The sequence below is a fragment of the Oncorhynchus mykiss genome, chromosome 26 (genome assembly GCF_057628025.1).
Source record: "Oncorhynchus mykiss isolate SJ-2025 chromosome 26, ASM5762802v1, whole genome shotgun sequence".
NCBI classification, from domain to species: Eukaryota; Metazoa; Chordata; class Actinopteri; order Salmoniformes; family Salmonidae; genus Oncorhynchus; species Oncorhynchus mykiss.
The window spans coordinates 17,969,206-17,994,149 of record NC_143047.1 but is presented as its reverse complement, the minus strand read 5'-3'; the positions used below and the strand labels follow the sequence as shown (position 1 = coordinate 17,994,149).

General features: G+C 46.1%; 1 protein-coding gene across 2 annotated transcripts in view; it reads left to right on the top strand.

The window, feature by feature from the left end:
- The window catches only part of LOC110506517 (uncharacterized), a 290,413-nt gene that overhangs the window by 63,535 nt on the left and 201,934 nt on the right, over positions 1 to 24,944 (top strand). For both annotated transcript variants that reach the window (XM_090222312.1, XM_090222311.1), the window contains exons 6-7: positions 14,390 to 14,536; positions 14,809 to 14,895. In XM_090222312.1, coding sequence (XP_090078438.1) covers positions 14,390 to 14,536; positions 14,809 to 14,895 — 234 coding nt within the window. The remainder of the gene's footprint in view (positions 1 to 14,389; positions 14,537 to 14,808; positions 14,896 to 24,944) is intronic.

Below are 24,944 nucleotides of genomic sequence, written 5' to 3'. Positions count from 1 at the left end.
GGCAACATGACGGTTGTGCCCAGAATGGTCATGTTCTCTCATTTAGCCTGCGGGCAGCTGGGGGGACAAGCGGGGATGGGATGGTGGTTAGGGTTAGTCTGCTTCACCTGGTCTTGTAACTTACCCCTCCCTCACATCTGTCCTAACTCCCACCCCCATTGCCATGAGAGGACCTATGCCATAACTAGGTCACCACCTGTATTTAAAATTGATTAAATTTAGATTTTTTTCTGACTGGCCTACACACATAATACCCCATCATGTCAAAGTGGAATTATGTATTTCGAAATTTAAAAACATTTATAAAAAGTGAAAATCTGAAATGTCTTGAGTCAGTAAGTTGTCAACCCCTTTGTTATGGCAGGCATAAATAAGTTCAGGAGTAAAAATGTGCTTAACAAGTCACATAATAAGTTGCATGGACTGTTCACTAATAGAGTTTAACATGATTTTTGAATGACTACCTCACCTTTGTACCCCACATATAGAAAGCGTTATGTTTGAGGGCAAGTCCAATACAACACATTACCAATACAACACGGTACCACTCTGCATATTTTCAAGCATAATGGTGGCTGTATCATGTTATGGGCATGCTTGTAATCATTAATTAAGGACTGGGGAGTTTTTCAGGATAAAAAAAGAAATGGAATGGAGCTAAGCACAGCAAAATCCTAGAGGAAAACCTGTTTCAGTCTGCTTTCCACCAGACGCTGGGAGATTAATTCACCTTCCAGCAGGACAATAACCTAAAATTGCCAAATCTACAATGTAGTGGCTCACCAAGAAGGCCGTTAATGTTCCTGAGTGGCCGAGTTACAGTTTTGACTTTAATCTTAAATCTACTTGAAAATCTACAGCAAGACCTGAAAATGGTTGTCTACCAATGGTCAATAACCATTTTGAAAAGAATAATAGGCAGATGATGCACATTCCAGATGTGGTCTTAGAGACTTACCGAGAAAGACTCACAGCTGTAATCGCTGTCAAAGGTGCTTCTACAAAGTATTGACTCAGAGGTGTGAATCCTAATGTAAATGAGATATTTCTGTATTTAATTTTCAATACATTTGAAAACATTTCTAAAAACATGTTTTCACTTTGTCACATCATTATGTGATATTAAAAAATAATATCTAAATTCAGGCTGTAACACAACAACATGTGGAATAAGTCAAGTGATATGAATACTTTCTGAAGGCACTGTATTATGTTGAGTACATTCTCTGAACATATTGTCAATATAATGTTCTGAGAAGGTTGCCTTGCAACCTTGCATTTGTTCCATCCGTATCGACTAGACTTCAGTTAGATGATACGTGAGCCTGTTTCATTCGAATAGACAAGGCAGAGAAGTATTCATATAAATGATCCTCAACTTCTAGTGATTAGACCATGATGGTGTTTGTTATAGAATTTGCAAAAGGGTCCTGGTAATTTGGATAAAAGTCTTAATTGGCGTGTGATAGATTGACTGGGCTCAGAGTTTAGACGGAAGGCGGCAGACGATGGCAAGGCTTTAGAGAGGCTATTGATTGTGCGTACTTACAAACGCTCCCACCCAAACTAAGAGGAGGGCTTAAAAGTGCAAGGCAAATTGGTCACGACTTGTCAATCATTTACACTAAGATGTATGCTGAGGGATTGGCTGCTTCAACTCCAGACTGCTCCTTTTAATGGAAAAGAGAAAAGGCTGAATTCAGAGGAATCTTTATAGATCTGTCTTTTTACTACAACCCCCTCCGTTCAGAGACAAATGGGATTAGCTCAACTAATTGAACTTTTTAAATGACTCTGGATCTGAGCACTATGTCATCAGTATCTAAGTGGTTATTGGACCAGAATGAGGTAAGGGACATTCTGTGTTGTGGGATTCTTCAACCGTACATCACAAATACCATGTAATATGCTCGGCTGTGGTTAGAACTAGTGAGAAACTGCCCTTTTGGAGAAGCTCAGAGAACTATCAATAACAGTACATTCATTAATGCACACACACATTTGTACATTTCTCTGTGTAACTGCTATGTCTACTGGAGAGACGAGCAGAGAGCTGCAGTACGTGGGAGCTCTCAGCGCTCTGATTCCATCTGTCAGGTTCCTGAACCGCCGGCCCACTCCAGCCCACCAGGCCGACCCCTCCCCCACACAGCCCACTGCTCTATACAACACAAGAAGTCAACCCAGAGCTGTTTAAAAGGTCAGCAGGACTACACTACAGCCAGCCTTAACATTTGATTGGCAGAGGTAAATATCTCAGAGTGGTTGAGATGGGCTGAGTCCTCGTGCACTGCTTCAACGAGCAATGTGAATGGGAGATACGCTGGGTTGCTTCCTCCGGGTGAACTCCTATTCACTGGGTCTTTTAACAGGGCTTTACTGAAGCTGTATAGACCTTTTGGGTTATTATTAGTCTCTCACTACAGACTACCATTCATTGTCTCTTTGACAGCATCCTGTTTTGATATGCAGATATATGCTGGCTGGTCAAATTGCTAGTTATGTTTATATGGAGGTGGACAACCTTGAGAGGTTTGTGTGTACGTGCGTTTGTGCGTAAAGTTAAATGATTCATCTGGTGTGGGTGTGTATTGTGTTGTGACCTCAAGGACAGGAGGGCACCATGGTGGGTCATCTGGGCCCTGCGCCTGCCAGTCCCTTCCCCTCCTTCCCCCCTCCGCCTCTCCAGCCCGCTCCCTCTGGCCACCGCCTTGTGTGCAGCGTGCTCTGGCGGCTAAAGGCGCTCGTTAAAGGCCATAACTTATCTCACGTTTGAAGCTAATGGGAGGAATACTGGCCGCTGTGAAAAAGAAATGACATTTCTACCCCCCCTCTCTCCCTGCCCTCCTAACCTGCAGCGTAATAGAGCAGCGGTGAGGGTATGCATTACAGATCTGAGGCCTTAGAATTTATCTGTGCTGCACTACGCTGACTGATGCATTTGAAAATAATGTACTGGAGCCGGAGCATAACAGGGACCCCGTAACTAATGGAGAGCTCTCGCCCCGTGGCCGCCACTGTATATCATTCAGCTGTACTACCTCATCAAGCCCCGGCCCTGCACACAATCCTCTGCAGGCAGGCAGACAGGCAGGCAAGGCTCCCAGACCAGCAGCTCACTGGCTACAGCAGCAGAGGACCTGCAATATATCCCCTCTCCGTCCTTCCTTCTTTCTCTCTTTTTAATTGTCACTCTCTCATGATGCCCTCTTACTAATTAATACATAAGCCTACCTTCATAATGTGCTGTCGTTGCTCTCTGTGAACGAGGAACCGTAATAACCGTTCAGATTGATGCGTCAAAGTCTACTCTGAAGGCCATCATTGTGTTTCCTTCATAATAACTGAGACATTTTGAGGCCAAGTTACTGAGTCATTTTCATTTGACCAATCAGATATCAGAGCATAAGACATACTGTATCTGCGGCATTAAAACAAATGTAACATTTTTGTCACCTGCACTAGTTCAGTGAAATGTAACCTTTATTTAATTAGGCAAGTCAGTTAAGAACAAATTCTTATTTACAATGACGGCCTACTGGGGAATAGTGGGTTAACTGCCTTGTTCAGGGGCAGAACGACAGATTTTTACCTTGTCAGCTCAGGGATTCGAGCCAGCAACCTTTCAGTTACTGGCCCAACGCTTTAACCACTAGGCTACCTGCTATTATAGTATTTTAAAATAAAAAAGTAAAGTAGAACAAAAACACGTGAAATATAAATAAAAAGACCACGAGAAAGTAAGTAAGCTATATACAGAGTCAGTTCCAGGGTTAGTGCCAATACCATATTTACAATGTGCAGGGATCCTGGAGTGGTAGGTTTAGATATGTGTAGGGGTAAGGTGACTAGGCAACAGGATATATGTACGATGTACAGTGGCAAGGGCTGTTCTCTATAATGGTTGAAAATGCAAAAACATTTGAAACATTGGTGGAGTGGGCCAGATCAGAGTAGATAAACAGGAATATCACTTTTCAAGCATAATATAACTGCTTGATCATTTATCTTGTAGGCCTCCTATTTCCTCTCACTTGTTTCACATCCCTTTTCACAGCCCATTTTTATTTAATGGTGTTTATGTTTAATAGCTGTATCAGACAGCAGCCGCTCACTGCCCTTTTCCAGCCAAATCAAGGTAAAGAAAGAGGGAAAGGCCAAATGAATTCCATCCAGCGAGAGGTCAGAGACAGACAGAGAGTACATAGCAATGCCTTTTCCCCAGTAGGCAGGGAGATACGATGCTAATAAGATCATAAGAGAAGAGGAGAGGCCGCACCCCCGGGTCGACCATAAAGAGTTTCAGTATATATTTTTTAAAGAAAACGTCCTGAAAAAATGATGATGTCTGCTTTGAAATGCATTAATAATCGGGAGTGGACTGTTTTGTTCTAGGATAGGAAATAGGATTGAAATTCCCTTGTCTTGGGGAGGGCAGGCGTGGGCGAGAGGGGGGTGGTGGTCGGGAGTTGGGGCCTTAGAGAGATTTAAAGGAAAGGCAGAGGGGGGAATGTGAAGTGTGTTGGTGTGAATGAGGTTGAGGAGGCCTCTTCCTTCCTGCTCTCCTTCCATCTGCTTTCCGTCCAGGTGTACAGGGCATTGGGAAGAGAAGACAGGAAGAGGCTCTCATTATTGCTGGTTTTCGTTTTCTCTTAATGGAATGCTCTGGATGGTGGTGGGTGTTTGAACCCTCTGCATGTCTCCCATGTTCCCCCCTCCGTGATAACACCTGTTCTCTAACAAAGATGCCTCTGACTCACTCACGGGAAGAGAGGAAGGAATATGAGGAACATTTGAACAAATAACATATATCTTAGAGCATGATGAAAAAGACTTGAAAACTTTGTCTTTCTCTCCCCTTCTATCCTAATTGGAAATTCATTGAATACCTAATGAAATGAAAACGGAAGGATGTGTGCTGTTTTTCTCCCTTTCTTATATAATACATCAGAACATTTTGGTGCTGTGCCAACTTTGTAATACAGTAGAATCCTTATTATTTAAAGTGTAATATAATTATAATACTTTAATTGGAAAATGCATTGCGGTGTATAATGAAGTGCAGTCTCAAGCAGATTTTCAGACGTCAGCATTCCCGCTGCCTAATCTCTCTGTATATACATATAGGCAACAGCTCTGGGCTGTTTCCATACTGAAGACCCGGCCCACTGTCTAAAATAGGGGAAATACCTGTTTGTCATCACAAATACTTAATTCACTTAAATTAATTTGAGTAACTCGGCTGTAATCTTAGTAAGGTATTACTAATTAGATTTCCTTATTGTATTTTTTTTTGTTGGTTTCGGTCCTAATCAATGCATTTTTATTCACTTTCATTACATCTTGGCACACCGTCAAGCGTTATGATCCAGATATCTGTAGGACTAGTACTTTATATGGAGACAGACGGCCGAGGTCCCTATAGTTGGTTGGTTGGATTGACTGAGTGATTGATGTAAATAATAGTAGTTGTGAGGATCCAGGGAGAGAGCTCCAGGGCTTGGCCTTGTGTCGATGTCACTGAGAGGCAGGCAGGCAGGACACCCGGACAGACTGGGATTTCATTGTGACTGAGCATGTGCGGCTGGCTGGTGGTTTCAGTGTTGTGTCAGGCTAAGGCAGGGGGGTGGCCAGCCTAGGGGAAGCGGTTGATCAGGTTGGTCAGACCTATTTCTGACTGACTTCCTATGTGAGGGGAGATGGGCCGTGTGAGCTGGCACTGACCAGGACAGAGAAGGTGACCCTGTGGAGGGAGTATAGGTACTGTAGGCAGAGCAGCAGATCAGAACTGAGCCACCGACCAGTACAGAGAAGGTGACCCTGGGGAGGGAGTATAGGTACTGTAGGCAGAGCAGCAGATCGGAACTGAGCCACTGACCAGGACAGAGAAGGTGACCCTGGGGAGGGAGTATAGGTACTGTAGGCAGAGCAGCAGATCAGAACTGAGCCACTGACCAGGACAGAGAAGGTGACCCTGGCGAGGGAGTATAGGTACTGTAGGCAGAGCAGCAGATCAGAACTGAGCCACTGACCAGGACAGAGAAGGTGACCCTGTGGAGGGAGTATAGGTACTGTAGGCAGAGCAGCAGATCAGAACTGAGCCACTGACCAGGACAGAGAAGGTGACCCTGGGGAGGGAGTATAGGTACTGTAGGCAGAGCAGCAGATCAGAACTGAGCCACTGACCAGGACAGAGAAGGTGACCCTGTGGAGGGAGTATAGGTACTGTAGGCAGAGCAGCAGATCAGAACTGAGCCACTGACCAGGACAGAGAAGGTGACCCTGGGGAGGGAGTATAGGTACTGTAGGCAGAGCAGCAGATCAGAACTGAGCCACTGACCAGGACAGAGAAGGTGACCCTGGCGAGGGAGTATAGGTACTGTAGGCAGAGCAGCAGGTCAGAACTGAGCCACTGACCAGGACAGAGAAGGTGACCCTGGGGAGGGAGTATAGGTACTGTAGGCAGAGCAGCAGATCAGAACTGAGCCACTGACCAGGACAGAGAAGGTGACCCTGGCGAGGGAGTATAGGTACTGTAGGCAGAGCAGCAGGTCAGAACTGAGCCACTGACCAGGACAGAGAAGGTGACCCTGGGGAGGGAGTATAGGTACTGTAGGCAGAGCAGCAGGTCAGAACTGAGCCACTGACCAGGACAGAGAAGGTGACCCTGGGGAGGGAGTATAGGTACTGTAGGCAGAGCAGCAGATCAGAACTGAGCCACTGACCAGGACAGAGAAGGTGACCCTGTGGAGGGAGTATAGGTACTGTAGGCAGAGCAGCAGATCAGAACTGAGCCACTGACCAGGACAGAGAAGGTGATCCTGGGGAGGGAGTATAGGTACTGTAGGCAGAGCAGCAGATCAGAACTGAGCCACTGACCAGGACAGAGAAGGTGACCCTGTGGAGGGAGTATAGGTACTGTAGGCAGAGCAGCAGATCAGAACTGAGCCACTGACCAGGACAGAGAAGGTGACCCTGGGGAGGGAGTATAGGTACTGTAGGCAGAGCAGCAGATCAGAACTGAGCCACTGACCAGGACAGAAGGTGACCCTGGGGAGGGAGTATAGGTACTGTAGGCAGAGCAGCAGATCAGAACTGAGCCACTGACCAGGACAGAAGGTGACCCTGGGGAGGGAGTATAGGTACTGTAGGCAGAGCAGCAGATCAGAACTGAGCCACTGACCAGGACAGAGAAGGTGACCCTGGGGAGGGAGTATAGGTACTGTAGGCAGAGCAGCAGGTCAGAACTGAGCCACTGACCAGGACAGAGAAGGTGACCCTGGGGAGGGAGTATAGGTACTGTAGGCAGAGCAGCAGATCAGAACTGAGCCACTGACCAGGACAGAGAAGGTGACCCTGTGGAGGGAGTATAGGTACTGTAGGCAGAGCAGCAGATCAGAACTGAGCCACTGACCAGGACAGAGAAGGTGACCCTGTGGAGGGAGTATAGGTACTGTAGGCAGAGCAGCAGGTCAGAACTGAGCCACTGACCAGGACAGAGAAGGTGACCCTGGCGAGGGAGTATAGGTACTGTAGGCAGAGCAGCAGATCAGAACTGAGCCACTGACCAGGACAGAGAAGGTGACCCTGGCGAGGGAGTATAGGTACTGTAGGCAGAGCAGCAGGTCAGAACTGAGCCACTGACCAGGACAGAGAAGGTGACCCTGTGGAGGGAGTATAGGTACTGTAGGCAGAGCAGCAGATCAGAACTGAGCCACTGACCAGTACAGAGAAGGTGACCCTGTGGAGGGAGTATAGGTACTGTAGGCAGAGCAGCAGATCAGAACTGAGCCACTGACCAGGACAGAGAAGGTGACCCTGGCGAGGGAGTATAGGTACTGTAGGCAGAGCAGCAGATCAGAACTGAGCCACTGACCAGGACAGAGAAGGTGACCCTGGCGAGGGAGTATAGGTACTGTAGGCAGAGCAGCAGATCAGAACTGAGCCACTGACCAGGACAGAGAAGGTGACCCTGGGGAGGGAGTATAGGTACTGTAGGCAGAGCAGCAGATCAGAACTGAGCCACTGACCAGGACAGAAGGTGACCCTGGGGAGGGAGTATAGGTACTGTAGGCAGAGCAGCAGATCAGAACTGAGCCACTGACCAGGACAGAGAAGGTGACCCTGGCGAGGGAGTATAGGTACTGTAGGCAGAGCAGCAGATCAGAACTGAGCCACTGACCAGGACAGAGAAGGTGACCCTGGCGAGGGAGTATAGGTACTGTAGGCAGAGCAGCAGGTCAGAACTGAGCCACTGACCAGGACAGAGAAGGTGACCCTGGCGAGGGAGTATAGGTACTGTAGGCAGAGCAGCAGATCAGAACTGAGCCACTGACCAGGACAGAGAAGGTGACCCTGGCGAGGGAGTATAGGTACTGTAGGCAGAGCAGCAGATCAGAACTGAGCCACTGACCAGGACAGAGAAGGTGACCCTGGCGAGGGAGTATAGGTACTGTAGGCAGAGCAGCAGATCAGAACTGAGCCACTGACCAGGACAGAGAAGGTGACCCTGTGGAGGGAGTATAGGTACTGTAGGCAGAGCAGCAGATCAGAACTGAGCCACTGACCAGGACAGAGAAGGTGACCCTGGCGAGGGAGTATAGGTACTGTAGGCAGAGCAGCAGGTCAGAACTGAGCCACTGACCAGGACAGTCCACCTAGAGGGAGATGGAGCTTCTCGTAAACCCATCGTCACTCTGTGTTTGACTATGTCTGGACACAGCCCTGGTTCTGTTTCAACCCCACACTGAAACCTCTTCAGCAGCAGCCCAATGGTTGAACTTCAGTTAGTATGGCTCTAAAGCACTCTTCACTGGGCTGGGAACCTGGCACTCTCACTAAGCAAACAGTAGATGGGCTCTACTCTTCTCTGCCTAAATAGTCCTCTCTCATGGCATTGTGATCCAGCCAGCCAGGTCCACCTAAAGCGCTGTAATGGCTGTGTGAAAAGGGTTTGCTGGGAATGGTTTTAAACAGTGGAGAGCTCTGAAGAGGCCGACGGTCGGACAGATATCACCTAACAGCCTGCCGTTAAAAGGTTGACTGTGCCGTGCTGGAATGGAGGTGTCCTATAGTCGGCCCAATTTCAGCTAATCCACCACGCCTGATTGTTTGCTGAAGTGCACATTTGCGGTGGACATTCATTAGTCCTCCACTGGAGGTTTATACCATGATGTCCTTTATTTTGGTCTTTTTCAACTGTTTTTTTTCCTTTTTTACATGGGCTATCATTTATAATTTCCCCAAGCTACTGAATCTCATCTACTCTGGCTTAATTTAGACCGCCCTCCCAACATCAGAGTGCATATCCTATTTTTTGGGGACGCTTACAAATAACATGGAGCATCTCAATGTGAAAGCATTATCCAAATTGCAATTGGTAAATGTTGCGCTAGATTTATTTTGGTACCCCATCTGCAACAGCCTCAGTACCCAGACACAGTCTCTGTCTGCCCCCCCGCCCCCCGGCCTGTGCTTTGATGTGGGTTATCAGTGAGCCCCATCCTCCCAGACCCTCTATGTCAGCACCTTTTGATGTAGCCTATGTGCACTTCCAAATATAATTTTTAATAAGGAGTCATTATCATTTAGATTTCTTGCTGAATGAGAAGAGTGACCTCTGGTATTTATCTGGTGAGGGGGTCATGGTGATGATGTGTGTATGGTGCTGTGGTAGTGGCAGGCAGACAGATATGGCTCATTGACATTAAGCCAAAATGCTTACTATGTGCATTCTGGAAAGATTGGGTGGAAGCCACTTATATGGGGAGCTGTATATGGTGGCAGTCATTCACATCTCTTATGTGTCTGGTAATCAGAATATCTTCTCTAGCAGTTCCCTGAGTAAGTCAGTTTGGGTCTAAGCCCTCTGGTCTGCATACTAGTAGTTAAATAAATCAGTAGTGATTTAGAACTGTAGATGTAGCTTGTTGGAGATGCGTGTGTGTACGTACGTACGTAGTGGTGCGTAGACTTATTATGAAGCTCACCTGCCCTGAATAATGGCATTACAGAGCAGGTTGGGGACTGGCCTTGGCTGTGTTGGTGTCACGCCCTGGCCATAGAGAGGCTTTTATTCTCTATTTTGGGTAGGCAATGGTGTGACTAGGGTGGGTATTCTAGTTTCTTTAATTCTATGTTTTGTATTTCTTTGGTTTTGGCTGAGTGTGGTTCCCAATCAGAGGCAGCTGTCTATCGTTGTCTCTGATTGGGAATCATACTTAGGTAGCCTGTTTTCCCACCTATGTTGTGGGATCTTGTTTTTTTTGTTAGCTCTGTGAAGCCTACAGAACGTGACATTCGTTATTCTTTTGTTGTTTTGTTTGGTGCTCTGAGAAAATAAAGAATCATGAACACGTACCACGCTGCACCTTGGTCTACTTCTTCAGACGAACGTTACAGTTGGACTGTGTAAGGCAGGGAGGGTAGCAGCTGCGCCCTCACACACAACAAGGCTCCTCTAATTTGGCAGAGCTCACCATGGACTCCCTCCAACTCGTTGAAGGAGAGTCTCAAGAACTAATATCATCCTGTTTTTATCAGGCAGTGAGCGAGCAGAGAGAAGTCCCAGGGCCCTGACAGGACAAAGAGCCTCTCCACACGCCTCCCTCTTTAATATCTTTCTGCGGACCAGGTCGCAATTAGCATGTTAATGAAGGGATCTGAAACCTCTAAAGATCAAGACAATAGGAGTCCTTTCTGGGCGCCTGAAGATAACAAATAACCTTTAATGGAAATTACCAGATGATATGTACAGTGTTTATCGTGTGAAATACTCATTTTTAAGAGTAATCTACGAAACGCTGGCGTTTATCATTTTCTTTATGCTTTTGAGCCCCATGCCTGCCTCTAGCTTATTTTGGTTAATTACATTGAGGACATTTTATGCTTGTCTCTTTTAAAAACGTCTTGCGGTTATCTGCGTATTCTCCCTGCCCTACTTGATGTTGGTGCATGCTGGCTAAGCTGCGAGAGGATCATTTAGGAGCCCTGGTGCTGCAGCTTTGTCACAGAGAGATCAAAGACACCCCAAATGCTCAGATTCAGGAAGAAGAATACCAAATCACACTGGTCTCCTGGGCAGGCCTGGTGTTGGTAGCATTGGGTCAAACTCAAGATAATGAGGAGTGTGTTACAGCCCCTTTAAAACCACACAGATGTTCACACATGTCCATGATGCAGTGGGAACCTGCTGGACTGGGCTGATCCTGTGTAGGTGTAGAGGGTTAGTATTAGTACAGGTGGTAATGTAATAATAAATGCCATTTAGCAGACGCTTTTATCCAAAGTGACATAGTCATGCGCAAAGACATTTTACATATGGGTGGTCCTGGGAATCGAACCCACCATTTTGGTGTTGCAAGCGTCATGCTCTACCAACTGAGCTCCAGAGATGGTAGATGCAACAACAATGCAACGGTTCGATGTGAACAAATAAATGGGTTGAAAGGCAACCCCTGGCAGAGGGCAGGTAGAGGAGTGAGCGTCAGATGGGGTTGGGAGAGGCAACACTGCTGGGTTCAAAACACCTGTGTGAAGATGACACTGGAGGGACTCTACAGAGAACCCCTGATTCACTGTTCAGTCAGACCAGTTAAGCAGAGGCTTCCTGGAAAAACACATATGTACGCACACACGCACGCACACACGCCATGCTGAGACGATACCCTGCAGCGTAAGCAGCACCCCAGCTCTCTGCATGAACTGCCACAGATCCATCATCTACCTATCTCCTCCTCCCCTCCTTTCCTCTCTCCTCCCCCCTATCTCCTCTCTATCTCCTCCTCCTCCTATCTCCTCTACTCCTCCCCTCCTCTCTCCTCCCCATCTCCTCTCCTCCTTATCTCCATAATTTCTCCCCTTCATTTCTCCTCCTCCCCATCTCCTCCTCCCTTTCTCTTCTATTCCTCCCCATCTTCTTTCCTCCCTATCTCCTCTTCCCTATCTCACCTTCTCCTCCCTATCTCACCTCCTCCCTATCTCACCTCCTCCCTATCTCCTCTTCTCCTCCCTATCTCACCTCCCCCCTATCTCACCTCCCCCCTATCTCACCTCCTCCCTATCTCCTCTCCTCCCCATCTTCTCTCCTCCTCCCCATCTTCTCTCCTCCTCCCCATCTCCTCTCCTCCTCCCCATCTCCTCTCCTCCTCCCTATCTCCTCCTCCCCATCTCATCTCCTCCCCTCTCTATCTCCTCTCGTCCCTATCTCTCCTCCTCCCTATCTCTCCTCCTCCCCATCTCCTCTCCTCCTCCCTATCTCCTCCTCCCCTCTCCTCTCCTCCTCCCCATCCTCTCCTCCTCCCCATCTCCTCTCCTCCTCCCTATATCCTCTATCTTTTCCTGTCTCTTACTACTAGCTCAGTGTTTTCCTCTTTATTCTCTCTGTCAATCCCATGCCAGTTGTATGGATTTCTAATATCTGTGTATGGACATGATTGTGTTAATGACTCTGTGCTTATAAGAAATAACCTTTAACCTTTGGTAACCTTGTTCATATCAATCAGGGTACATAATGTAGTTATTATACAAAATGTACATTGTATGCGTGATTGAGAGAGGGGTTTGTACAGCCACATTTCCATGGAACTGAATTCTTCACATACCTTCCCAGTTTAGCCCTGGCAGGTAAGACCTCACACAGATGTCAGGCGAGGTAAAGCTGGCCCTGTAATATTGCTAGGAGGCGGGAATAAAACGGTGTGAATTATCTGTCAAAGCATCAGCCCAGTGAGCTGTGTGGCCAGTTCATTAAACTGCTGACAGTACTATTAATATTAGTGTGCCTTTAAAACCTCAGCATCAAATCAGAACCACCCAGGGAGATGTGAGGTGGTTCAGCTTTTAGAGGGGAGTGATCTGAATTATAATGGGCTGTAGGAGGATAGGTGGTGGAGGTCTATAATAAAGTCTTGTTTAAAACCTCTTTTTGGAAATGGGAATTATATGGCACTGCTGGCATTATAGAAAGCAAACCTTAGAAAACTGGTGAGATGGACATCTCATGAGATACCAGAATGAATGTTTATCATCATGCCAAGCATTAGGCTAAAATGTCCCTGATGCATAACTTCTTGCCTAATTATGATATTGAAGAAAACAACTCCTGGAATTTCCATCACATTTAGACAGTGTGTGCATTTGGTGGTTGCCACATAATATTTATTCTGTGATACAAATTTCCAGTAAACTAAAAGATGATAGCCTCGTAGTGTACATTCTCTTGCAGTAACCTGCACCAAAATATAGCCTATTCCTGTGTTTGCTTTTCATATTCGATGCGAGAACTTACCAGCATACTTTTAGGACATAGAGATGACCATGCATTTTTCGTGTGAAAAACAGGACGCATATGTGTTGCTTTGATGTTAGCCATAAAAGTTTGTTTTTTTTAAAGGATGAATACTTTGGATATACACAGAGTGGTGTGACAGTTGTAGAGAGCCCTCATCGTTGCTGTCCACGCATTTACCATGTATCCTCCCACCCCTCTGTCCACCAGAGTAGCTTTTATTCTCCTCAGAGGAGGGAGAGATGCCTCTTGTTCTCTTTACGACACATTTTTAATACGGTTCCTCTCCGACTACATTTGTAGAGAGCAAATGCTTTGATGAAATATCGGACAAACAATACACATCACGTTTTTCATCTGTATTAGTATAGCCTTGAAATGGACTCTACAACATATCATTTATCTGATATAGTCCTCTACTTGCTTTTGGACTGTCTAAAAAAAACTGCACATTGCTTTCAAAATATTTATTCCATCCAGTATCTTGGTGTATTTACATGAAATAAAAAAGGTATGCCATTAATTTGATACGCAACTGAGGAGTATATAATATGGACATCCAGGGAAAATGAAATCTTAATTATATTCGCTGACACTTACCATGCTGTGTCAACTGGCTGGTAATAAGGAACAGGACATGCATTTTATCTGTGTAACATTGTTTGATTACATTGTATCTTCTGCCACAAAAATGTCATCTTGTACCTGAAATTGGCACATCTCCTTTGAGATGTGCCTCTCTTGATAGTTCGACATGTGAGTGCAAACTGTATTGTATTTGGTGTTTTACTGTAGTAGACGACTTTGATGTTCAGTTGCTTCTGGAGACTTTCAATTGGCTTTGTGTTTTAGTTTAGTGCTGCAGACTTCCAATAATATGAAAATGAATCCCTGTTTCTTTCCTTCCTTGAAATAATATCTTTCTGACATGTTCAGACATGACTTGATTGGCAAAAATAATAGTGGAATCCTTGCTTTCACCTAACCTACTGTGTGAAATTGGTGATTACCTCAAGGAAATCTGGATAGATGGAAGGAAAGAAGGAGGAAAGGAAGGAGGCAAACATATATCAAATCAGGCCTGTGTTTGTCTTGTATCAGGTGGAGGAGCGTGAAGCCCAGGTCCAGGAGCTGCAGGACACCATCACAGAGCTGCACCAGGAGATGACCAGGAAGGACCAGGACAAGCTGACACAGCTGCAGGAGCTCCACCAGCTGGAGAGCAGGGTGAAGCAGCTCACTGACCAGGTAGAGCTGGGGATCTATTACCACCCAGACAGGTCTAGTTCAGGACTGGCCAATTCTGTTGGGAAACACTTGTCCACTTCTGGTCAAGATCAAATAGAACTAGTACATCAACATGTTAACCTCATTTAATCACTTTTAATCACATTTTGAACACACTATTGACAGAGGATGCAATTGCTTCATCAGCATAATGAAACCTAATCTACAGTTGTACTTGTAACCCATTGGTGTGGTACAGTGAAGGATGTGCTGTGTGGTTGTCTTGATGGCAGGTCAGGAGCTCTGAGGAGACCATTGGCCAGCTGAGACAGGAGGTGGCTGTTAGAGTGGGCGTCAGCAGCGCTACCCTGTCTGGGGATGTGAGTACAGCAGGGAAAGTGGGTTTAAAGCACAGTGTTCATGCATATACTGTACATGTACTGTTATATGTTCCACAGGACATGATCTACTACCAGACCCTACGTTTTATATAGGCTGTAAGGTCTAACAATGCATCAGTGAACATATAATGAACTTGGATCCACTCTGGGCTTTTCAAGTCTTACATTTTCATCCAAATGTCATTTCTCTGTGCAAACAAGTACATTACTATGTGATAGAAAATGATTGAAATGTAAGCTAGTCCTATAAAGTTCCAGTTATATTGTGTTAATTTTCTCTATTCTAAGACTCATTACATTTCATCAGTCATCCTGTTGTTATTAACATTCCTGTACAAGCCTACGCATTCACACATAAATCACATTAAACCCTCATTTCCAGATGAATGCGTCCGTACATGGTGACTCAGTCTCTCACACGGTCTGTCTGTATGGTCTGTCTGTATGGTCTGTCTGTATGGTCTGTCTGTGTGGTGTCATGGGTTGGAGATCAGGATTTCCCCTGTAGAGCTGTAGATCTTTGAGACCAGTGTTTGTTGAGAGGGGCTCTAATGATGGCACATGTGGCCTGGGTTCTGATGGCCCCAATGTGGGAGTCAGGGCCAGCCTGAATAGCAGCTCTGTCCCCCTCTCTCCACCTAACTCTTGACGTCTCCACACATCTGTCAGGCAGCACAGAGACCATGATGGGAGTCAATTAACTCTAATATTGTGCAATTTTAATCAGGCTGTAATTCTGTATAATAACCTTAACATTTCTGGACGGGATTGGATTGCAATTATGTGTGCAGCAGCAGAAGGAGGCAGAGAGTTTAAGTAGGGAACTATGCAGGTCCCTGGAAAGAGGGCTTTTTAGAGTTCCTTTTGTTTGCATTTAATATGGAAATTGTGAGAAAATAATGAGACAACTTCTCTTCATTGCTTATTGAATTTGTGAGGTCAGGTACAATGAGTTCTGTGTAATTACGGACATAGCCTCAGAGATGGTAGGTAGATTGGTCTATTAGTCCTCAGAGATGGTAGGTAGATTGGCCTATTATTCCTCAGAGATGGTAGGTAGATTGGCCTATTAGTCCTCAGAGATGGTAGGTAGATTGGCCTATTAGTCCTCAGAGATGGTAGGTAGATTGATAGATGATTTTTTTCTCTCTGATGGACTTTGACCTTCAAATCATCCAAATGTTAGTTAGAACCTTCCTGATTGGTTGAATTGCCATGTTGATTAGTCAGGCATCCCTGGTGGGCTCACAGAGCACTGACTGGTATCCTGTTTGGCTGCGTGGGGGTGGAGGAGGAAACAGCCTCATAGCCAGATGGTAGAGAATAGAGGGAACCGTAGAAAACATATGCAAATGAGAGAAATGTTCCTGTCATGTATTTGGTGTTTTAGTGAAACAGCATTGTCTTTGTGTAAGAGAGGATGTCGTTGTGTAAGAGAGGATGTCTTTGGTGCTGAAACAGAATATTCTAACACTGAAGGAATCTATGGGATTCCTGACTATGTTCTCCATCACTTCTGCCTTTTCCTCTCTTCTCCTCACCTCTCATCCCTTTTCCTTCTCTCTTTCCCTCTCTCAATGTGGAGGAAATGCATTGGAAAGGAGAGCCAAAGTCACACAACATTAGTTTGGTAGTGGCTGCCGCTGCAGAAAGCCATTACTCTTCCTTGACAGTATCATAGAGAACGGTGGAGCTGGGTCGCGCCTAGCCCCTCGCTCTCCCTCGCCATGCGCCACTCGCAGGAAATTGCCTCATACTTCAGTGGGCAGGAAGGTGACACGTCGGCGACACCCACGCATGTGTCACTTTCAGGGCCTGGGTGGGAGCAGGTTCCGGTGCCACAGACAAGCACTGCCTGGGGAGCAGTAGAGGAGAGCTGCCCAGGGGAGGCTGGCTGAGCTGGGGTCTGGACATGCAGGGAACCACGCTGGATTTAGAGGAGGTGCAGAGGAGGGGTAGAACTAGTTACCAATAAATGAGGTCTTAACCTCCCTACCTTTCTTTGGACACTAGTATTTGACCTGATTGAACCCATCTACTGCACAAAAGGACTGGGTGGTAATGAGCTAGCCAGTTCTAGAGTGTGTTGCAGTAGATGGGATATTTGCAGCGCCCACTGTCTCTTATTTGATGAATTTTGACTCCTACAAGGAGGATAGTTAGGTGCCCCACTGGGGGGATGGACGGAGGGATGCAGTAGGACCCAGGGAAAGTACTAGGTGGTGGGCTTCTCTGTGGCTGGTTTCAGCCTGCAGTCTGGAGCATAAGGGCTGTTCTGTCCATAGCCACCCGAATGGGGAGCAGTAATGAAAGGAGAGGTTAAGGAGGAGAGTGAAGTGGTCTCGCTCGACAATAAATCCTATGTAGTAGGGGATGCTATGGGACCCCACTCCTAGAACACCTTTAGGGGCGTTGAAAAGGGACAGGCGTACGCACACTTACCCAGACACACACACACACACACACGCACACACACACACACACACACACACACACACACACGCTATGCCTGTTAAGAGCTGTTGAAAGAAAGAGACTATGAAAGAGATTGAGCTAATGACAATTTGGTCTCATGTTTTGTGGAGAGCATTCTCTGAAAAAGGCGAGGATTCTCATTGCTCACTCAATACATTAGCTTCTTTGTGTCATACGTTTGACTAAAATGTGTTGATTTGACTATTATTTGAAAATGTAGACATCATTTGAACAAAACTAAAGCCTTTATCACTTCTGAAGCCACAGGCACTGATGCAGGTGTGGTATACATACCAGCTGCTGGGTTGGCCATTGTTTTCAGATGAGACATGTACATTGTGTTGTTTGAGAGGGAATAGAAAGCTTTATGCTGTTCCATCTCCTCCCGACATCACACTGTGCAGACCTGTGCAGACCTCTCCAGAGGACCAATGTTTATTGCCATTCTAAAGCAGGCTTTGTTGTGATTGTGTGTGCTCTCCGTCCCCTTCTCCTTGTTTCCACTCTTCTTTCATTTTGCTCAGGGCTGGGGGGATTGCTCTGTGCTGCGGCTCTGTGATTAGAGAGAGGGAGAGGCAGAGTGCTTCTCAGCAGGACTCTGTTTTATATTCATCAAAAGAGCTGCCTTTGATTTGCTCCCTCTGACGTGTGACAGCGGCACGGCTGCAGCACCACACAGCCGCCGAGGAAATCGTGCACTTATCACCCCTCCCTCCTCCTCCCTCTCCTCCTCACCCTCCTTTACCAGCAGTACCCCCATCCACAATACTACAACCCCCCCAACACCGTACTCCCCATCACTCCCCCCACAGCCCAACCTTCGGGCCGCCTGGCCGTCTTATTCATTTCTCTATTGTTGTTAATATTGCCTCTCTTCACTCAAAAGGCAGATTTTCTCCAATGTCACTCTGAAAAGATTTGCCCTCCCCATCTCTTCCTCTCCTCAGAATAGTTTCCCAGAGTAGAGCCTGTGGACTGACGGCCAGCAGAGAGAGAAAGAGGGGGGGGGGGGGGAGAGAGATCTAATGGATGATGGGTGGTGATGAGGTGGTGATGAGAAGCTCATCAAGGCCCTGTCTGTCTGAATAGGACGAAGTCCATGGGAGGGAAAACAGGCTATTGTTGATTACAGAACAGTATTGAATAAGTTGTTTTCCCTGTTGATTGCAGTATATGAATGAGACCATTCAGTCACTGCTGCCTACATAGAATTACAATTCCATTACGTTTGCCTTCTTTGTCTTGCTGACGTCCAGTGGCCACCCTGTTGTACAGACTCCCCCATTATCCAGGGTGGGAATGACATAACATCTGGGTTGGACTAAGGTAATGCCAGTTAATGTCCTGGGATGGTGGAGGCTCAGGTTAACCCAGATAAAGTCCTGTTCTGTAGCCTGGAGGAGCATCTCTCACCCTGTCTCTATGACCTTCAGCTCTGTGTCAGTGGTAGCTCAGACGAGGCCTCTGTAGTTTCCTATGTGTTTACACAGGAGCCCATCCTATTACCGCCCTCAACTAGCAGATCAGTCAATTCTGCACAGTTTCTGATGGCTCAGACTAAAATCACATACACACGCACACACTCACACACTAGCTCTTCTCTCCAAACACTGCCCCCCTCTGCACCACGCCTGGGCCGAGCAGGACACACACACCTGTGTTTGAACAGGGCCCCTCTGTGCCGCAGAGACCAGCCTGGTTATTAACGGTGTCAATTATTAAAGCAATTTCAAACTCTGCAAACAGTGGCAGGGAGAAGCGAGCAGACGCTGGAACGTGTGTGTGGACGTGTGTGAGATCCATAGGGAGGGAGAGACATACTGAGGCCGTTTTTTTGCTGCTTTGTCCCTGCAGTGGCCCAGCTAACAAGGTCACATACACCCAAGGTTAGCTTGGAGGGAGGGGAACATGCTTGGGTAATATTTCATCTTCTCCTTGGTTCCACAAGCCTCTTATGTACGCCACACACACACACATGCATGCACGCATATTTGCAAACATACTCACTTCCCAGTAACTGGAAATTGAAAGGTGTCCAATTGATGTTATGCCTGTACAGCAGCAGAATGAAATGCAAACTGAAGCGGTATTCTCTGGCGCTCACTGATCTCTCCTTGCCGTTTGACGATCCCCCATACTTCACAACTCATGTCGCATTTGATAGTGACTCCTCCATGTTAGAGTTCATATACTGTACTATATACACAGGGTTAAATGCATGCCACAGTCTCGGGGTCCTCTGGAGTGCGGGATAGGTAAGTGAACATTCAGCTGCATATTGTGGCTGACGTCAAATCTAATTTTAATTGTCACATGCTTCGTAAACAACAAATTATATGCTTACTTACGGGTCCTTCCCAACAATGCAGAATACATTGAAGAATTATTATAATTATATTAAAAAAATATAACACAAGGAATAAATACACATTGAGCAATGATAGCTTGGCTATATACACAGGGTACCAGTACTGAGTTCATGTGCAGGGGTATGAGGAAATTGAGGTAGATATGTACAGTTGAAGTCGGAAGTTTACATACACCTTAGCCAAATACATTTAAACTCAGTTTTTTCACAATTCCTGAAATTTAATCCTAGTAAAAATTCCCTGTCTTAGGTCAGTTAGGAGCAGAATGTGAAATGTCAGAATAATAGTAGAGAATGATTTATTTCAGATTTTATTTATTTTATCACATTCCCAGTGGGTCAGAAGTTTACATACACTCAATTAGTATTTGGTAGGATTGCCTTTAAATTGTTTAACTTGGGTCAAACGTTTCAGGTAGCCTTCCACAATTTTCCCTCAATAAGTTGGGTGAATTTTGACCCATTCCTCCTGACAGAGCTGGTGTAACTGAGTCAGGTTTGTAGGCCTCCTTGCTCACACACGCTTTTTCAGTTCTGCCCACAAATCTTCTGTAGGATTGAGATCAGGGCTTTGTGATGGCCACTCCAATACCTTGACTTTGTTGTCCTTAAGCCACTTTGCCACAACTTAGAAGTATGCTTGCGGTCAATGTCCATTTGGAAGACCCATTTGCGACCAAGCTTTAACGTCCTGACTAATGTCTTGAGATGTTGCTTCAATATATCCACATAATTTTCCCTTCCTCATGATGCCATCTATTCTGTGAAGTGCACCAGTCCCTCCTGCAGCAAAGCACCCCCACAACATGATGCTGCCACTCCCGTGCTTCACGGTTGGGATGGTGTTCTTCGGCTTGCAAGCTTTCCCCTTTTTCCTCCAAACATAATGATGGTCATGATGGCCAAACAGTTCTATTTTTGTGTCATCAGACCAGAGGACATTTCTCCAAAAAGTACGATCTTTGTCCTCATGTGCAAGTGCAATCCGTAGTCTGGCTTTTTTTATGGCAGTTTTGGAGCGGTGACTTCTTCCTTGCTGAGCGGCCTTTCCGGTTGTGTCGATATAGGACTCGTTTTACTTTGGATATAGATACTTTTGTACCTGTTTCCTCCAGCATCTTCACAAGGTCCTTTGCTGTTGTTCTGGGATTGATTTTCACTTTTCGCACCAAAGTGCGTTCATCTCTAGGAGACAGAACGCGTCTCCTTCCTGAGCGGTAGGATGGCTGCATGGTCCCTTGGTGTTTATACTTGCGTACTATTGTTTGTACAAGTGAACATCATACCTTCAGGCGTTTAGAAATTACTCCCAAAGAGGAACCAGACTTGTGGGGGTCTACAATTTTTTTTCTGAGGTCTTGGCTGATTTATTTTGATTTTCCCATGATGTGAAGAAGCACTGAGTTTGAAGGTAGGCCTTGAAATACATCCACAGGTACACCTCCAATTGACTCAAATTATGTAAATTAGCCTATCAGAAGCTTCTAAAGCCATTACATAATTTTCTGGAATTTTCCAAGCTGTTTAAAGGCACAGTCAACTTAGTGTATGTAAACTTCTGACCCAATGGAATTGTGATACAGTGAATTATAAATGAAATAATCTGTCTGTAAACAATTGTTGGAAAAATTACTTGTGTCATGCATAAAGTAGATGTGTGTGTGCTGTGTGTGCTGACAGTGAGCCTGTGTGTACTTGTTATGTGTGAGTGAGTGAGTGTGTGTGTAGGTATGTGTTTTGAGTGTCAGTGTAAGTATGTGTGAGTGTGTGGGTAGAGTCCACTGTGTGTGCATGAAGTCAAAAAATAGTTAGTGCAAAAAGGGTCAATGCAGATGGTCCTGGTATCTATTTGGTGAACTATTTAGCAGTCTTATGGCTTGGGGTTGGAAGCAGTTCTGGAGCCTTTTGGTCCCAGACTTAGCGTTCCAGTACTGTTTGCTGTGCGGTAGCAGAGAGAACAGTCTATGACTTGGGTGTCTGGAGTATTTGAGCATTTTTAGGCCTTCCTCTGACACCGCCTGGTATAGAGGTCCTGGATGGCAGGGAGTTTGGCTCCAGTGATGTCCTGGGTCGTCCGCACTACCCTTTGTAGCACCTTGTGGTCTGATGCCAAGCAGTTGCCATACAAAGCTGTGATGCAGCCAGTCAAGATGCACTCAACAGTTCAGCTGTAGAACCTTTTGAGACTATGGGCCCATGCCAAATCTTTTCAGCCTCCTGAGGGAGAAGAGGCGTTGTCGTGCCCTCTTCGCGACTGTGTTGGTGTGTTTGGACCATTATAGGTCCTTATTGAAGAGGATACCGAGGAACGTGAAGCTCTAGACCCGCTCCACTACAGCCCCGTCGATGTGAAGAGGGGGCGTTTTCTGCCCTCCGTTTCCTGTAGTCCACGAAAAGCTTCTTTGTCTTGCCCACGTTGAGGGAGATGTTGTTGTCCTGGCACCACACTGCCAGGTCTCTGAGATCCTATCATTGGCAAACTTGGTTACATTATTTTATCTCCTCTTCTTCTCCTGAAAACAAAGCTTACTGTAGGTCCTTTAGTATTAACTCTCACATCTTGTTGCTCAGAGGGCCGATGCGGAACAGACAGACACAGTAGAAGGAATACAAAGTAATACAATGGGAGATACAGTGTAGGCTTATGATGCCACACGCATGTATAACTTTCCATGTTTAGATAACTTCTAGGAGGGATGTTAGTTTCAGGCTGCACAGCTCACATCTCCAGGCGAAAGGTAGTTGGATGGCAGTTTGAATGGAGGTTGATAGGAGCGTAATGACCATCTGATGGCCCTCCTGTCTGGGTCACATCAGGCTGTTCAAGGTGAGTGCTCCAGACCCCATTGTCTGTCTCTGCGTCTCTCTGTCTACATGCATGATGATGCATTTGATCAGAACACATCTCCCTAATGGTCTCTCAGTGAGCTGCCAGCATTCTACAGAGCACTCAAGAAGCCCTTGTCCCTGTCATTTCAGATGTTCACCTGCCCCACTAAGCATAGGTAGCCATTCACCCCTCGTTCGCCCCATGCTCTTGACAGAAAGAAAGAGGGAGGTGGGAGAGAAAGGGAGTATTAAACCCTGCAACGCTGCACTTTGTGTCAGCGAGGGAACGTCTTCCTTCTGCTCCACTGTAATTTCTGAAGCCGTGCCATGGTGTGTCAGTGTTAAGTTGATACTGAGCTTTGGGCTGCTGTGGACCTCTACTTCTGAAGCTCTACTGTAGGGCCTAAACCCCATAATCCAGCTCAAAGGCAGACGCTAGGGTTAGTTATGTGTATATGTGCTGGAGATTGACTGGCTCTTTTCTGAGAGGCGTTTTCTCTCCTCTTTCCTCTGTTGTTCCCCCACGTTCCTGAGGCTGGCTCTTTGGCCCTGCAGGTCCCCCCCAAGGCTCAGCATGATTCAAGCGTTTATCCTCCCACCCCTCCATGTCTCTCGCTGGGGAGAAAGCAGGAAGCGGGGATAGTAGCAGCTCATCCTCAGGGCTCCACTGTCTGCTGCCCCAGAGGCCCTGTGGCCTTCTGCACATTTCTATGGAAACACTGACTTCTGTAGCTGATCTGACAGCAACCATCCTGTCTGGTTCTCTGTACATTATATAGCTTTGTGTAATATATAAAGAGCCATATACAGTGCATTCGGAAAGTATTTAGACCCCTTTCCACATTTTGTTACGTTACGGCCTTATTCTAAAATGGTTTAAAAAAAACGTTTGTCGTCAATCTACACACAATATCCCATAATGACAAGTCGAAAACAGGTTTGTAGAAACGTTTGCTTATTTACATAAGGATTCAGACCGTTTGCTATTAGAATCGAAATTGAGCTCAGGTGCATCCTCTTTCCATTGATCATCCTTGAGATTTTTCTACAACTTGATTGGAGTTCACCTGAGGGAAATTCAATTGATTAGACATGATTTAGAAAGACACACACCTGTCTACAGTTGACAGTGCATTTCAGAGCAAAAACCAAGCAAGGAATTGTCCGTAGAGCTCCGAGACAGGATTGTGTCGAGGCACAGATCTGGGAAAAGGGAACTTTTTTTGTTTGTTGCAGCATTGAAGGTCCCCAAGAACCTAGTTGTCTCCATCATTCTTAAATGGAAGACGTTTGGAACCACCAAGATTCTTCCTAGAGCTGGCTGCCCAGCCAAACTGAGCAATCAGGGAAGAAGGGACTTGGTCAGGGAGGTGACTAAGAACCCGATGGTCACTCTGACAGAGCTCCAGTTCCTCTGTCGAGATGGGAGAAACTTCCAGAAGGACAATATTCTCTGCCACACTCCACCAATCAGGCCTTTATGGTAGAGTGGTCAGACGGAAGCCACTCCTCAGTAAAAGGCACATGACAGCTTGCTTGGAGTTTACCAAGAGGCACCTAAAGGACTCTCAGCCCATGAGAAACAAGATTCTCTGGTCTGATGAATCTGATAAGATTGAACTCTTTAGCCCGAATGCCAAGTGGCACATCTGGAGGAACCCTGGCACCATCCCTACGGTGAAGCACGGTGGTGGCAGAATCAAGCTGTGGGGATGTTTTTCAGTGGCAGAGACTGGGAGACAAGTCAGGATCAAGGGAAAGATGAACAGAGAAAAGTACAGAGAGATCCTTGATAAAAACCTGCTCCAGAGCACTCAGGACCTGAGACTGGGGTGAAGGTTCACCTTCCAACAGGACAAGGACCCTAAGCACACAGCCAAGGCAATGCAGGAGTTGCTTCGGGACCAGTCTCTGAATGTCCTTGAGAGGCCCAGCCAGAGCCCAGACTTGAACCTGATCGAACTTCTCTGGAGAGATCTGAAAATGCAGTGACGGAGCGTCACCAACCTGACAGAGCTTGAGAGGATCTGCAGAGAATGGGAGAAACTCCCCAAATACAGCTTGTCGCGTCACCCAAGAAGACTTCAGGCTATAATCGCTGCCAAAGTAAAGGGTCTGAATACTTAAGTAAATGTAATATTTAAGTTTTTTTTTTATACATTTAATTCTAAAAACCTGTCTTTGCTTTGTCATTATGGGGTATTGTGTGTAGATTGATGAGGGGGAAAACAATTTAATACATTTTAGAATAAGGCTGTAACGTAACAATGTGGAAAAAGTCAAGGGGTCTGAACACTTTCCGAATGCACTGTAACGGAATGGAACACAGGACAAAAGAGACATAAGATAGTTAGAT